At 42.5% G+C, this 14568-nt stretch overlaps 2 protein-coding genes across 2 annotated transcripts in view; one reads left to right on the top strand and one right to left on the bottom strand.

Moving 5' to 3' along the window:
• The first annotated feature begins 245 nt into the window (after nucleotides 1-245).
• SYK (spleen associated tyrosine kinase) overlaps nucleotides 246-14568 on the top strand; it is a 47434-nt gene continuing 33111 nt past the window's right edge. The window contains exon 1 of the mRNA XM_065662796.1: nucleotides 246-411. The gene's annotated coding sequence lies outside the window, so the exon portion shown is untranslated. The remainder of the gene's footprint in view (nucleotides 412-14568) is intronic.
• On the bottom strand, nucleotides 9671-13694 carry LOC136005026 (uncharacterized). The gene is made up of 2 exons (XM_065662121.1): nucleotides 13630-13694; nucleotides 9671-13508 (listed from the first exon to the last, which is right to left on the bottom strand). The coding sequence occupies exon 2, from the start codon at nucleotides 13421-13423 to the stop codon at nucleotides 12521-12523; it is 903 nt and encodes a 300-aa protein (XP_065518193.1). The 5' UTR covers nucleotides 13424-13508; nucleotides 13630-13694; the 3' UTR covers nucleotides 9671-12520.

The raw sequence follows: 14568 nt of genomic DNA, 5'->3' as shown, positions 1-14568 counted from the left end.
AGCTGGCGCGTCCTCGCCCCCGGCAAAAGCCACGCCAGAGGCGCATGGAGGCTGCAGCCGTCCGTGCCGTGCTGTGCCGCCGGCGTCGGTGCCCTCCCGCCGGGGCTGCCGCCCGAAAGAAGGGGCCGGGGGCACGCCAGCTGCGCCCGCTGAGGAGGAGGGTGAGCGCGCCGACACCCCGTTGAGGAAGTGGCCGCGGCTGCGAGAGAAAACGAGGAAGCGACGGCACCCGCGGCGCTAAGCGCGGGTCCAGCCCTGCTCCCGGCTGTACCCTGACCCGGCACGGCGCAGCCCGGCGAAGCTGCCCGCCCGAGGGCCGCCTCCCTGCCGGCTCTCTCCCAGCGGCAGAGGCAGGGGCAGCAGACGCCGGGCGCGAGCGGCGGCGCGTCGCGGAGCGACCCGAGGGCACCGGTGAGTAGCGGCCCTGGGCATGGACACGGCGAGCGGGGCCGCGGAGTGCTGGCGGCCCGGCAGAAACGAGACGCGGGCGGGCGCGCTCGCAAGAGAGCGGAGGGGCAAGGGGCGCTGGGAGCGTGAGGGGCGGCGGCGGAGCGGCGGCTGTCAGCTCAGGGGAGGTGTGTGTGGGGGGCAGCTGGAACTGCGCCAGGCGGGAAGCGAGCGGGAAAGCGTCTTGTTGCCGCGTTTCTGAAAAGCCTGGCGCTTGAGGAGCGCAAATCTGCAACCGGAGTGCGAAAAAGTAGATTTCGTTGTGTCTCGGTACGCGACTGTGGTAGGTTTCCAACAAAGCAAGCGTACACAAGCGCGGGGCTTCTCCATGAACGGCACATAACGTGTCAAAGATTTGATGCCTGCCAAATGGGTTTAAAAATATGTCGCTTTCTTATCAAACTTCCCTATTTTGTTTCCAAGAAAACAACTGTAGACATACTTCAAGTAGCTGAATATTTCAAGCCTGATGCCAGAGCCATTGCTCTTCATTTTGTGTGTTTTGCCAGCATTACCCAGTTTTCTTCTGTGCTGCATAAAGTTTGTGTTGTAGTTGGCTGTATTAGTTTGAAGTTATGCTAATTTGGGCAAGGATAAGCGATGCTTCTGCTAGGTGACACTGACTCCGGTAGGAGAGTGGCAAGTGTAGTCCCAGTCTGGCAAACTTACATGATATATTGTAAAGTATTTCCATTTAAAAACAAAATTCTTCCTTCTAAGGAAGTTAACTAATTTTTAATTTTTTTTTCTTAATGTTCTTTTTTGTTAGGCCTGTGTCGTGCGCTTTCTATCCACAGAAATTTAGATCTCCTGAGCAGCCCTTGGGGTGAATCTGCTGCCTAATCCACAGGCACAGCCATATGGTACAGAGCTGGTATAAGCATGCAAAGCTGTGTGTTTTCACAGGCTTGGAGACCATGAACGGTAGCAGTGCACACAGCATGCTGTAGGACAAGTCCATTTAGAGGAACTGTGACTTCTTTTTTTTTTTTTTTCTTCATCCCTCTGTTAAGCATTGAGTGATAAACAGAAAATAAGGAAGTTTGAATGTTCTTTATATTCTGACAGTTATCCTGTGAGGGGAGAAAGATTGTAGTCTGGTGAAGACAATTTGAAATAAGGGGTTTGGAATCAGAATGCTCAAATTTGCTGAAAGATTAAAGTGAATGACTGCAAAATCCCAAGAGAAATACAGTTGAAGTGTTCTGGTTTTGCATCTGTTAGAAAATATTAACAGTTTGGCAAAGCAAAGGAGAAGTGTGCAGTTCTCCCATTTGCAGTGTTGTAATTCTGATACAAGAGCAGAGTTTCATCTGACGTTGCAGGAAGACAAAACCTGAAATTTATATTTAGAAGCACTGCCTAGTCACAGCACAAACTAACAGTTTTGAAGATTGAAAGTGAAATTGTAAAAAGCTGGATTTAAGCACTTTTGAAGATACTGAGAAAAAAAATATATAATACATAGGAGCATTTCTTTAGTCTCCCATACTTTCTTTTGTATCTGTTATGCCAGAGGCACTGGAAGTGGGAAAAGTCGTTTCTGAAACACGTTGCATTCAGAGGTCGTGGTCTCACAAACGTAATTAGTTTTTGCAAATCACACTTTTTTCCTTCCTAATGCTTTTCCAATATGCAGTATTTAGCAGAAAGCAGTGAGTCTTACATGACTGTAAGAGACTGTATTTGCATCTGGACCTGCTGAAGATACTAGGTAGTGTTATCCTTCTTCCAGCCTTATGGACTTTTGGATCAGTGCCTTGAGATCTGTTGTGTATGCATTAGACAGGCTGTGCCAGAATCTGCTTTTGGTTGCATGCATTTAGTTCCAGAATAACACAGCTGAAAAAGGAAACTTGTCTGTTTTCATATCATAACTACAAGGAATATAACACCTTTCAATGTGAGTTGCATAAAGACTGTTTCAATGAGCTATTTAAAATTACTTCTTTTTGACTTAAAGTATGTGCATGCCTAAGTGAGTTACTCCACTGGGCCAAGAGTGCCTGTATCACTCAGGGTGCCTGTTAAAAAACTGAACACATTTTACAGGTGTTTGTGGGCATGAGTAGTAAGGTTCAGTCATAAGAGTGAAGGCTTTTCACCCCTTAAGGATTTGCAGAATCAGATTCTTAATTTCCAATTTAGGAATAAAAATAACATTTTATTACAGGTGAACAGTTCTGTAATCCAATACAACACTGTGTTTGCTTGCATTTGACAAAAGAAGAAAATCTTGGGGAGGAGTTGATGGTTTATGTCTCAGCTGGCATTGATAAAAACACTTTTACAGATAAACATTCCTGATTCTTGCACCGAGAAATATTATTCATTTTTTCAGTTTAATGTAAACCTTTTGATCACTCTTGTGAGAAGCAGCAGCCCTGGGCTTTACAGGATTATTCCCTATTCTTGTATGCAGTGGAGGATAGACCAATACACAATTATCAATATTTATTTATTCATAATAAAAATAATGTGAACACAAAGTTGTTGCTTAGTATTTGCATTTTCATCCATTAATTTAAGGTTTCAGCAGCAAAACTTATCTAGTTGAAGTTGCCTGGCTGTTGGACAATTTGTCCAATGACATATCCAACAACTTCTATTCCCTTCAAAATGAAAGGAGGCAACACAAGGAATCTTTCATCACTGAAACTGAGGTAAAATGTGAGGTGCTATAAGCTTTTGTAAAAGTAGGGCTTATGGCACTGTGGTATGTAAATCCAGCCATGCAAATCCATGAGACAACTCCCAGGGTGGGGATGGAGTTGAATTGACAGGAATAACATTTGTGGTTGGAGGTAACTAGGGAAAACAGAGACAGGAAGTGTTAGAGTAGAATATGTACTAAGGAAATGGCATACAGTTGACTTAAGTATTTTAAGATCATAAAGTCAAAAAAGATAGAGCTTTTAAATGGTTTTTAAGACTTAAAAATCCTTATCTTAAGAAAAAGATTCGGTAAAATGAAAAAAAGGACCAGGGGTCTGCATAAGGTACGTCAGCCACAGCCTACCACTAATGTCTTGGATAGTCTTTCTCTTACTGTTTCAATGAAATAATAAAGCAAGTGAGAAAAGAAAAAGAAAAAAAAACCAAACCAAAAATCCTAAAACTTTTGAGACAACTGCCTCTAGAACACGTGGAAGTCAGTGTAGTGTCTCTTAGCTAAAGCCAGTGTGACCAGGAACATCTGTGTCCTAGTAAAGCTAAAATGCTAAAATATGTAGTTCTGCTTTTAAAAATTCTAGTGCTGATTTCAAAATTGGCTCTACAAATTTCGAAGGAATTGAGCTCAGTTTAAAACAATGTTTTAATATTTTTTACAGACTAGTTTTGATTTTTGTAGTCTTTGGTATAAAGTTTGTTTTTTAATCTAGATTATCTGGCATTTGAAACCTGCTACAAAGACATCTTTTCCCCCCAAAAAAACCCTCTTTTAAAACACGTTACAGAAAAACTTAAACTGAAAAATCCTTTTTGTCATTTTGTTTAGAGAGAGCACAGAAAAGGAAGATAGTGAGTGTGCTAGGCAGTTGTTCATGGATGACTTCCTGCTCTGGGAGCTTAGCCCAAATTTTATAACTTGAATCAAGAAAACAAGGTCATTTTGCCAAAACAAACAAACAAACCAACCAAACAAAAAAAAAATAAAAATCAATCAAACAAACAAAGAAAAAAAAAACAAAAACACACACACAAAAAAAAAAAAAACCTTGAGAATTTGATAAGGTGAAAAATCTCCAATACCTGAAATATGGGGAATCTAAGTAAAGGAAGCAGCATTAACATAGTCATCTTTGACATAATGTGTTAGATTTCAGTGCTGCATTTCAAAGAATACATATGAATTCTGCAGTATTTTGCGTGAAAGTTGATGAAACAAGCAGTATATTTAAGTAAGGATCATTTTTATAAATAGGATAATGGAATTAGCTGTCTTTTTCACAGCTCCATCTTGCAAGTTTCTGAGAATGACAACTTATTTATAGTGAGTATCAAGAGGAAGAGCGCTGCTCTCAACAGTTCCGGTCACGCACACAGCAAGACACCCCAGAATTAAGAATGCAGTGAGAAAGGCTTTGAGTAACTATTCTGTCCTCAGTTATCCTGTGCAGTCGGTAAGGAATCTCATGCTGCGTCAGGTGAGCTCAACAGTTGTGTGACAGTCTTCATCCAGTGCATGTAGCAAAGATCTGGTCCGCAGGTATCCTGTGTACAGAAGTTCAGGGGAAAAGTTCTGTAAGGGAACAGTGAACCCAGTCCCTTTCTGCAGAGGATGCAGAGCTGTTTTCACATGGAAGCAGTGGTGTGTTGAGGGAGTGATGTTGCTAGTGTGAAACCAATTGCCTCTGACTCCTGAGGAGAAAGTTCTGTCAAATGAGGGCAGCTTTTTGGTATCCTGGTGTAACAACTATCTCTAGCAACAGTTACCTATGGACCATTTAGCAATGTAACCATTGATGTTGCACAGAGGATGGCACAACATAAGAAGGCTGAAAATGAGCTATTTGTTTTTCCAGCCTGGCAGTTTGTCATGCAAGAGCTAGGGAAATACTGCCTGGTGGCCCATAACGCACTGAGGCCAGGTGCATCCTCTCTCTGCCCAGAGTGATAAACCAGCTTGTCAAGAGTATTTCACTGGTCCAGGTGTTGCAAATAGGCTTCCTCTGCGGTACAGGAGAAGGCTCCTGCTTCTCTCTCTGTAGCGTTTCTGGAACATTCTCATGTTTTATGTGAGAAGTGAGGTTACACTTAATCCAAGAGGTTGTTTGCTGCCTAAAAGGTATTCCTGCCTACTAAGACCCTGATCCATTCTTTATAACAATGAGAAGTGAGCTTTAGCTGTACTGTTTGTACTGAGCATGTAGGACTGTATGAGGAGAGGACACAGACCTAGTCTTTTCTGGAATGCAGATTCGTTGACACACTAATTGGTATGAGGAGCTTTTTTGCTATGCAGTTTGCTTTTCTGATGTACACGTCCTCACAAAAGCTAGTCAGGAGGAGCTGGCTCCACTACTGGAGGATGCTGTAGTTGGAGGGAAGTCTTCCTTTGATCTGGCTCCTACTTACAAAAAAAAAAAAAAAAAAACAACCCACATTACATAGATGTTAAGAAACCGATGTTTAATGTTGGGAGTGTGGCTGCATGAGCTCATATTCCATCTTCCTTTCAAAAAAAAAAATAACATAAAAATGCTTATCCTTTCTTCCAGACCTCTGTGGGTGTAATTGCCCCCAAGAGATGAGCCATTGTCAGTTAGTGCCTCTAAAGCAGAACATTAACCTTGCTATATTCTCCTACCAGGAGCTTTTCAAAGAATAAGGTAACAGGCCACAATTTTCATAGACTCTTGAAAGTGTCACTGAGAAAACGAGATCAGTTTTGTAGAAACTTGACTATTCTAGAAGTATGAAAAGCCAGTTATTTTTGTTCCTGCAATAATTTCTATACCTTATATAGAGCAGGATACTGCAGACTGTTTCAGATGACAGATGACCTAGGTCTAAAAGAGGAACCTGCTTTATTTTGCCACTGTAACTCACGATGAGGCCAGTCAGTCTGTGTCAGCCTCTGTGCTACAAAGAGCAGTTTTATTTTTTAATGTATTTCTGGAAAGACACTAAACTTGAAACAAAAGCTGATTGGAACTTTATGTATCCTGTAATTGAGCTCAGTAGTTCCTGAAGGATTCAGAGGCAGTTTTGGGCTCCCTGAGAAAGACTTTTGTAGCTGCACCCCAACCCAAGATTTTTTTTCTGTCAGCACTGGGAAGAAACAGTTGTCCCTGAAAACTTCCATTGACACTGCAGAGCACAGAGCTGAAGTTTGTGAAGGCCTGTCTGTGCCCAGAGAGGTTTGTTCACACCTTGTCAGAGCAGGAAATCAGAGAAGGGTCTGCCTGGGGTATCTCAAATTATTTCCTTTGGGTGTTAGCGCATCCCCAGCGGTTCCATTTTCTGTATGGTGTTTAGTGGTTACTGATCACAGTAAAGTACTTCGCCCAAAAGGGAGCAGGCTTCCATACAAAAGATGCCATCTGTTTTAAGACAAAAATACTTGTTTTGACAAAAGACATCTTTAGCCTGAGGCAGTGGTTGCATTTGTGACAGTGTAAGATTTCCCTGGAAGAGGAGGCAAGGGAACAACTAGTAGGGCATGGCAAGGATATAAAAGTGTGAAAGGAAGTGTTGATATTTTTGTGTTGGTGAGTTGTTTTGGTTTTTTTTTCTTAAGCACCACACTTTTTTCTTTCTTTTTTTTTTTTCCCCTCCTGTTTTTCTTAAGTATATGTGAAAACCATGGGATTTCTATTGCCAGAGAAAGAATAATTCTAATCCATAAATGCCTGGCTACTTTCTTTATTTTTTTCCCAATAGCATTCTGAATCTTTTAAAAGATCAAAGCAGAAAAACCCTTTTAGAGGAAACTATAAAATGGCAAAAGGTTAACAAAGGCAGGAAAGTCCCCAAAAGAAGGTGTTGTGGAAGAGAGACAATAGATTTGTAGCATCAGAGAAGAATGTGGTTTTTAGTGATCAGTGCCCCCCCATGAGCTCACTACAGAAGCCTACACAGTAAACCCCTGAATAACATATGAACATCTGTTTAACTGTCTTCAGTACAGACAAAAATGATTCTGGAAAGTAAGTCCAAAGAAAAATATTCATTAAATAACTTTTTCTTTTTTTTTTTTTTTTTAATACTAATGATTTTACATGTGTTTGAGTTTTTGTGTCAGTTCTTTGCATGAATAACTCTTTAACACAAGAGGGCAGATCTATGATGTTTTGGTAGATGAAGCACCAACGCCAGCTGTTTGGCAGTTTCATGTTCTACTAAGGCCAATATGCTGAGGGCTTACATGTCTGACCAATTTGGTGGCCTTCCATGATGGGGCTGCAGAACTGATGGATAGGGGTAAAGCAGTTAATGTCCTCTAATTGGATTTGTGCAAAGCATTTGACACTGTCCCACATGACATCCTTGTCTTTGAATTGAAGAGACATCAATTTGATGGATGGACCACTCGATGGATAAAGAATTGGCTGGATGGCCACATGCAAAGAGTTGTGGTCAATAGCTCAGTGTCCAACTGGAGATCAGTAATGAGTGGTGTCCTTCAGGGATTGGTGTTAGGACTGATCTTGTTCAGCATGTTTGTCGGTGACATGGACAGTGGGATTGAGCGCGCCCTCAGCAAGTTTGCCAATGACACCAAGCTGTGTGGTATGATTGATATGCTGGAGGGAAGGAATGCCATCCAGAGGGACCTTGACACACTTGAGAGGTGGCCAGTGACAACCTTATGGAGTTCAACCATGCCAGGTGCAAGGTCCTACACCCGGGTCGGGGCAGTCCCAGGCATACCTACAGGTTGTTCGTAGAAGTGATTCAGAGCAGCCCTGCGGAGAAGGATTTGGGGGTATTGGTTGATGAGAAACTTAACATGAGCTGGCTTCAGTGTGCGCTCACAGACCAGAAACCCAACCGTATGGAGACAGGCTGAGAAAGTTGGGGCTGTTCAGCCTGGAGAAGAGAAGGCTGCGTGGAAACCTCATAGCACCCTTCCAGCATCTGAAGGGGCCCTACAGGGATGCTGGAAAGGGACTCTTCCTCAGGGACTGTAGTGATAAGACAAGGGGTAACGGGTTCAAACTTAAACAGAGGAAGTGTCTTTTAGATATAAGCAAGGAGTTCTTTACTGTGAGGGTGGTGAGGCACTGGAGCAGGTTGCCCAAAGAAGTGGTAAATGCTTCATCCCTGGCAGTGTTCAGGGCCAGGTTGGATGAAGTCTTGGATGACATGGCTTAGAGTGTGGTGTCGCTGTTGATGATCTTAAAGTCCATTCCCACCCTAAGTGTTCTGTGATTCTGTCATTCCATGAACAGGGGGAAACGTTATTTTCTCTTAAGATCAGGAAGGTGCTAGCAAGGCCACTAACTTTCAGAATCATGAGAACACACAAAACCTGTCATAGGCTGGACGATCCTGCAGTTCACTAATGGCATTATTCAACTCAGATTATGAACTCCTCAGCAGAAAAGTCTCCTAGGCCCAAAGCTACCACACTCCCCATTTGTTCCCAGACTGACTTTAACGAAGCTGCTGTTCTCTTAAAATATATATCTCAGTGTTTAAAAAGCTTAGAAGGAGCACTGTAGTTATCCCAAAATCATTGCAAGAAATCGGAAGTGTCTGAAAGAAAGAAAATGCTTCTGAAACTGAACTGCTGATGAAGTAAAATATGGAACTTGGCACCTATGTCTGATAAAAGTGCTAACGAAAGGCTAATGCTGAGAAAATACTGAAGAGTGAAAGTTGCTTAAAAACTAACAGATAGGCTTTGTGTATCTATCCTCATTGCCCAGGAGTGTGTGTAGAACAACAGGAAAGCCTTTGGAAATGAAAGAAGGCACATTTTAAAGTCTGAAGTGCAGGGAAAAAAACAGTACAGCATAATGCTTTGATGGTCAGTAAAAGCATCCAGAGATAAGAGATGGTCTTTTGATTGCATGAGGATTTTTGATTGCAAGAGGCCCAAGCATGAGGGCTGGAAAGGTTGCTGTGGACTGTAAGCTCCACAGTAGGTGGAGGCTGAGACATACTGCTTTAGACATCGGTACACAGCCAAGGCACTTCCTGGGGAAGAACACTATGTTGGAAGAAACCTGTTGGTGATCTCATGTATGTCGCTTTTCCTTTTGAGACAGTGATATGGGTATCTGTTTCAGATGATGAATGGGACATTGTTTGGAGATGTCACTGTCTACAAAAGTTGTAAAAATCATTAGTGTTACCAGTTGAATTAAGTAAGATTTCAGATTTTTTTTCAATAGGTCCAAAATTTCACTTTGCGTCCAGATCAAACTCTAGTTTGTTCAGATTATTTGAGAAAATGATATTCTGCTTCATTTCCTTCCCTAATGACTTACTTTTAAACATTTACTGTGTTCTTCCTTTATTGCTGCATAATTTTCTCTTAAAAATTCTTCTCCGAAGGTCTGGATAGAAATTAAGTCTTCATGTTTATGCAGGAAGGTAAAGAAGACATTTAAAGGTAATCTGATGAATCAAATTAAGACCACCATTCAGCTGCCTAGACAGACTGGAAGGTGGTTTTAAAGATGAAGAAATGAGACCACAACAATTGTTTAAATCCATTTTATTTGTTAAAGTACTATAAAAATGTAAATATCACCTTTAAATGTGAGGCAATAATGGGTTTATAATACTTTCATGGCAATTATGTCACAATTTACATCAGTTCAGAGTGTGCCATTAAGATGATACTAAACCCTGAAAGTACCTAAATATTTAATATACTACTTGAAGTCACCATCAAATGTGTATTTCTAATTCTTTGCATGTTTACTTTCACCTTTTAGATACAAATGTAGAAAAGAATCTTAAAATGAAAAATTATAGTGCTGTTCACAGAAGCAGACATCTTGATTCTAACAATTCTGATTAAACACTAATTTTAGGGAAAAGATTTCACCCTATGCTAGATCAAAATGTTTCAGTCAGTGTATTTTCGTCATTCTGCACTCTCTAGTGAGCCTTTGTTTTGTCTTTTGCATGCAAAAGATACTTGCTCTTCTATAGTTTCATATATTGCTCACAGAATACTACTTTGAAAACCAAGGAAAGGCAAAAAAAATAAGTATGCAAATAAAGAGCTTATCTGGAGCACTCTTTCACCACTACATGCCTTTTTGATCTTTTGTCACACTTCAGTCCTTTTACTCATTAAATAGTTGGATGAGTAGAATAATCAGTCATCTGCCCTTAAGTCTCCTTCCACGTGCCTGTTTGGTCTTTGTAGAAAGATTCATACTGCGATTTATAATCTATATTGTTACAGTGGAGATCAGTACCTCAGTAACACTATTCTTGCTGCTATGCAAACCATTCAACAAAGCAGTTATTCTACACTTATCCATGTCTAAATGTAAGAAATTAAAGAGAAGCAGGCCAAGGGTAGCAGTATGGCCAACACAGATTGTTTCTAATGCTTTCCAGGTGAATTCTCCTGAGTTTTGCTGCTCTGTTGTACAAGAATATTCCAATTCCCTGCATGCAGGAAATGTGTGAGGTGCAAAACTCTTGTGCTATGTCTGGAGTACCCACTGTCTGTGGCACTGATGAGGGAAACTGTGTACCTAATTTTCCTATGTATTTGCATAGGAAATATGCAAATGCATTTTTTTTTTTTTTTCTTTCATGTAGGGTAACCCATTATATTTGCTTGTATTTGTAGTTTCCTTAAAAGTCAAATGTCATGGCTATGGGGAGAGTTGCACTTTAGACCCTCTTTTACTGTTAAGCTTAAGTGCATCTCTCAGGTAACCAGCTGCACTTCCTTCAGCTTTCCCAAGGGTAAAAGCCTTACGTTCAGCCCTTTGGGTACTTAATCTCCATTTTACAGCCTCACATTTGTAACTGTGCTGTCTTGGCAAGCTCAGAATTATTTGTCCCCTGGAGGAATTTGCAGGAGGAGAAAAGTGTGAATCTAACACATTTTCTCCTGCGCTATTACTGATCCTAGAGGGGTATTAAACTCCCAACAGGAAGGCAAGGAAATCCAACCAAAGAGAACAACCATCTTAAGCTCAGATACTTTTCCAAAATAGGGAGTCTTAAATAACTGCCAGTGAAATGGAGCACTTCTGCAGTGAATGCTGTATCTCAAGAGCATCATAAAATAAACGCCTTTTACTGGTTATTTTTAAGACAATAGAACATTTGCCCGTCCTCTACATGTCTAAGTGTTTCTGTCCTCTTGGGTCCATCAGATAAATTTCTAAAGAAGCTAAGTGGAAGGAGTCAGGATAGCACACTGTTTTCATTACAGTGAGACGTGACTAACTAATTAAGGGCATAGGCAGCATTAGACGTATAAAGTGTTATTTTTTTCTCTCACATTTTGTTCCAGCCGATAGACGCATAGAACATGTTGACAGACACATAGAACATGTTGATAGGCTTCTAAGAGCTAGAGTGTCTGTACTTACATTTGTTTGGTTTTATCTTTTGGAAGGGCAGTTTGTAGGTATGATAACGAGAGTCAAAGAAACCAGTCTTGCCCTTTTTGCCACTCTTTCATTCAACGTGTTGGTCAAAGCTTCTATCAGGAAAACTTCAGTCTCTTTATAGAGGGGTCTGTGGTGCCAAAAGTGAATTATTGGCCACAATCTTAATCTCAGAGTTATAAGAAGTCTTTATGATGCCCTTAGCATCCAGTGAGTATATCACCTTCTCTGTTTTCTGTATCTGATATGATCATTCAGTTAAACTTGGTATGACTGTACATGCCCCCACTTTGAATAGTGGTTTGGAACATCTAGACAGATTACAGAAATTTCACTCAGAGGCTGTTGGCCCTGTTGCTGTGCATACATATAATTTCTGTTTTTTGTGTATTCTGTGACTTCTTAATGAACAGGTATGAGGTTTTTTTCAGCATTTATATTAATACTCATAAGCGTGCTGAATTGTCAGCAGTGTTAAAACTTGCCATTGCTGATCATACAACAAGACCACCAAAGAGAACTTGTGTCTGGGCAGCTCAGCCTGAAGAGTGTATAGTAAATACTGAGACTAAACAATATTCTGAGGAGCAGCCTGATCTGAAACACATCAAAGTCAAGGTGAATTTTGACTTCAGCAGCCAGTACCTCAGAAACTTTTGTAGTCAGGGAATGCAAATTTCCCCTCCCACCCCGCTCCACTTTTACTATATTATCTTTAAATTTAATTGCAAAGCTCTTTATCCTTTATAGACATGAAGGTCCTAACATTTTTGTAAGTCCGAAACTAAAGGCATGGAGAAAAGGAACTTTCATGAAATATTTCTCTGAAAATAAATTTCCACAGATAGATTGTTGTGGCAAATTCTGTTTGAGTTTTGTTCACTGCAACATTACTGAGCTTTTTCTGAACAGGTACTGTAGTGTAATACAATTTTTGACATGGGAAGTGTAGGGAGCCCTTGAGGGCTGGCACATACCCCAGCTGATGGCCCAGCCCTGGTTCGGCTATCCCCCAAGGCACCCTACTTTGCTCACAGACGTGGTGGTGGCCTCTTGTTGGTTGTAAAGGCCTCAGAGTTGCTGCCCCTCGTCCTCGGGACTTGCCTTGGCCTCCTGGTGGAGCACTCCCTGCCCCGGCTGGGAGTGGAGGGCCCGGGCACAGCCTCCCCTGGCTGCTGCTGGGGCGCTTCTTGCTGCAGTGGTGATGGCACTGGGAGCTGAGGGGTGGCTGGGAAGCTCATCCCTGGTGGATCTTGCTGGGCTGCTGGAGGTCCCTGGGCCAGGGCCAGGAGACTTTCCTGCTGGCCTAGCAGATGGCGGGCCTCCCTGCCACACCGCCGCACAGCAACGCGGATAAGCTGTTGCACAAATGCCTCTGTGCGGGTGTGGAGATAGACCCCAAGCATCTGGACCAGCAGCTCTTCATTCATGCCGTAGTTGGTCAGGAGGACCATGATGGTGTTCTCCACTATGGCTGCCTCCAACCACCTGTTTCGAAAGATCCGCTGCAGCCTATGTTCAGCCCAGGACAGCACAGTCTCAAGGAGGGTCGGGTGGTCCTGAAAAAGATTTATCCATTCCTCAGGCTGGAGGCGGCCCACAGGATCCCTGGGCACCCCTTCTGCAGCCTGTGGATGGGATGCTCCAGTGTGATGGAAGTCATGGGAGGCTGGGTGTCCGGGCATTTCCGCCTGGTGAATAATGACTGGTGGTATCAGAGGTGATGTGATGACATGCTCCCTGTAGTTATCGTCTGCCTCCACTGTGTGCAAGAGGGACTGGATCCTCCCCTTGCAGAGAGGGCACTCCGGCTTGGTCTCAGCCCAACGCAGGATGCACTGGTAACAAAACTGGTGGAGGCATGGCATCACATAGCTGACATCTTCCCAGCAGCCCAGGCAGATGGGACAGCAGTCCTCCAGCTCCATGGCCATGCTCCCCACAGGCTGCAGTGGGTTGGAGGGAACTGGTGATGTTGAGCTGCTCCCTGTCTCCGGTGCTGCAGCAGCAGGTGTTGTGCTAGGAAGAGGAGAGAGGCCACGATCATTGGCTGGGTTGGGAAGGAGGGAAGAAATGCCCAGGCCCTTCAAGAAGGAAACCCTCCCATCTGCACAGGGTGAGGTGTCCCTGTGCAGCTCACCTCTGCTGCTGCAGGCTCAGCTCTGGGGTATCCTGGCTGCCTGAACCTGGCAGGGCCGGGGAAAATCCTTCAATAGCTCTGGAGCTGAGCCCTGAGAGCTGCAAAGAGCAACTCTCCAAGCACACCACCAGTACCAAGGCCTCGCTTAACAGACGAACCTTGCAAACACCACAGCTGTGCCTGCTGCAGAGCTGCCAGTCCAAAGCACCATGTGCCAGAAGGCCCTATGTTAAAACATCTGTTCCTTAGTTGCAGCTTTGCATTATGGACTTTCCCTTCTTACATGGTCTTCTATAAAGTCCTCTCCACATGTGCTCATGTAACTCATTTAAAGGTTTTGGCCAGCTGCAAGTAAAGAGGTCTGTTAATCCTGTTCACAAACATCTTGATTTTTTTAATGCTGATTCCACAGACTGGTGGATGGCTTCCCTAAAATTTTACCTTTAATTCAACTGTGAAGGGCACATTTCTTTTACTGCTATATCCTGCACAGCAATAGAAATAGGAACTGAACTTCTGATCCTTTCGTCTGCTTCTATCCAAGCTTAGGGCAAGGTGGGAAAAGAGAGCTGCAGTAACCTAAATAAAACATAGGGAGCAGTATTTTGTCAGTTAATGCTCCCAGGTTTCATATTCAGTATATATACGTTTTTCTTAGTATATACACACTGGGAAAAAAAACCCATACAAGATGTGCAGTGATCTTGTAAACACAAACAACAGGGTTCATTCTTTCATGTATTGTTGCCTAGTTAGTCTAAAGTCTGCATAATACACTACAGATAAGAGAGGCTGTCACTTTTTTTGTATACTTAAGAGCATTTCAATATCAAGTTGTCACAATTGAACTTAAAAGACAAGGAAAATAGAAATTTTGTCAATAAAATTGAGAGATACTTCCTAAGGAAAAGTTTAATTTAACACACACAAATAATACAA

This window comes from Lathamus discolor, chromosome Z, assembly GCF_037157495.1.
Source record: "Lathamus discolor isolate bLatDis1 chromosome Z, bLatDis1.hap1, whole genome shotgun sequence".
Taxonomy (NCBI): domain Eukaryota; kingdom Metazoa; phylum Chordata; class Aves; order Psittaciformes; family Psittacidae; genus Lathamus; species Lathamus discolor.
This window is presented reverse-complemented; position numbering and strand designations above follow the sequence as displayed.

What these genes read in the sequence shown, in the direction of transcription:
- LOC136005026 (XM_065662121.1), bottom strand. Translation starts at nt 13,423, where the DNA reads ATGGCCATGGAGCTGGAGGACTGCTGTCCCATCTGCCTGGGCTGCTGG.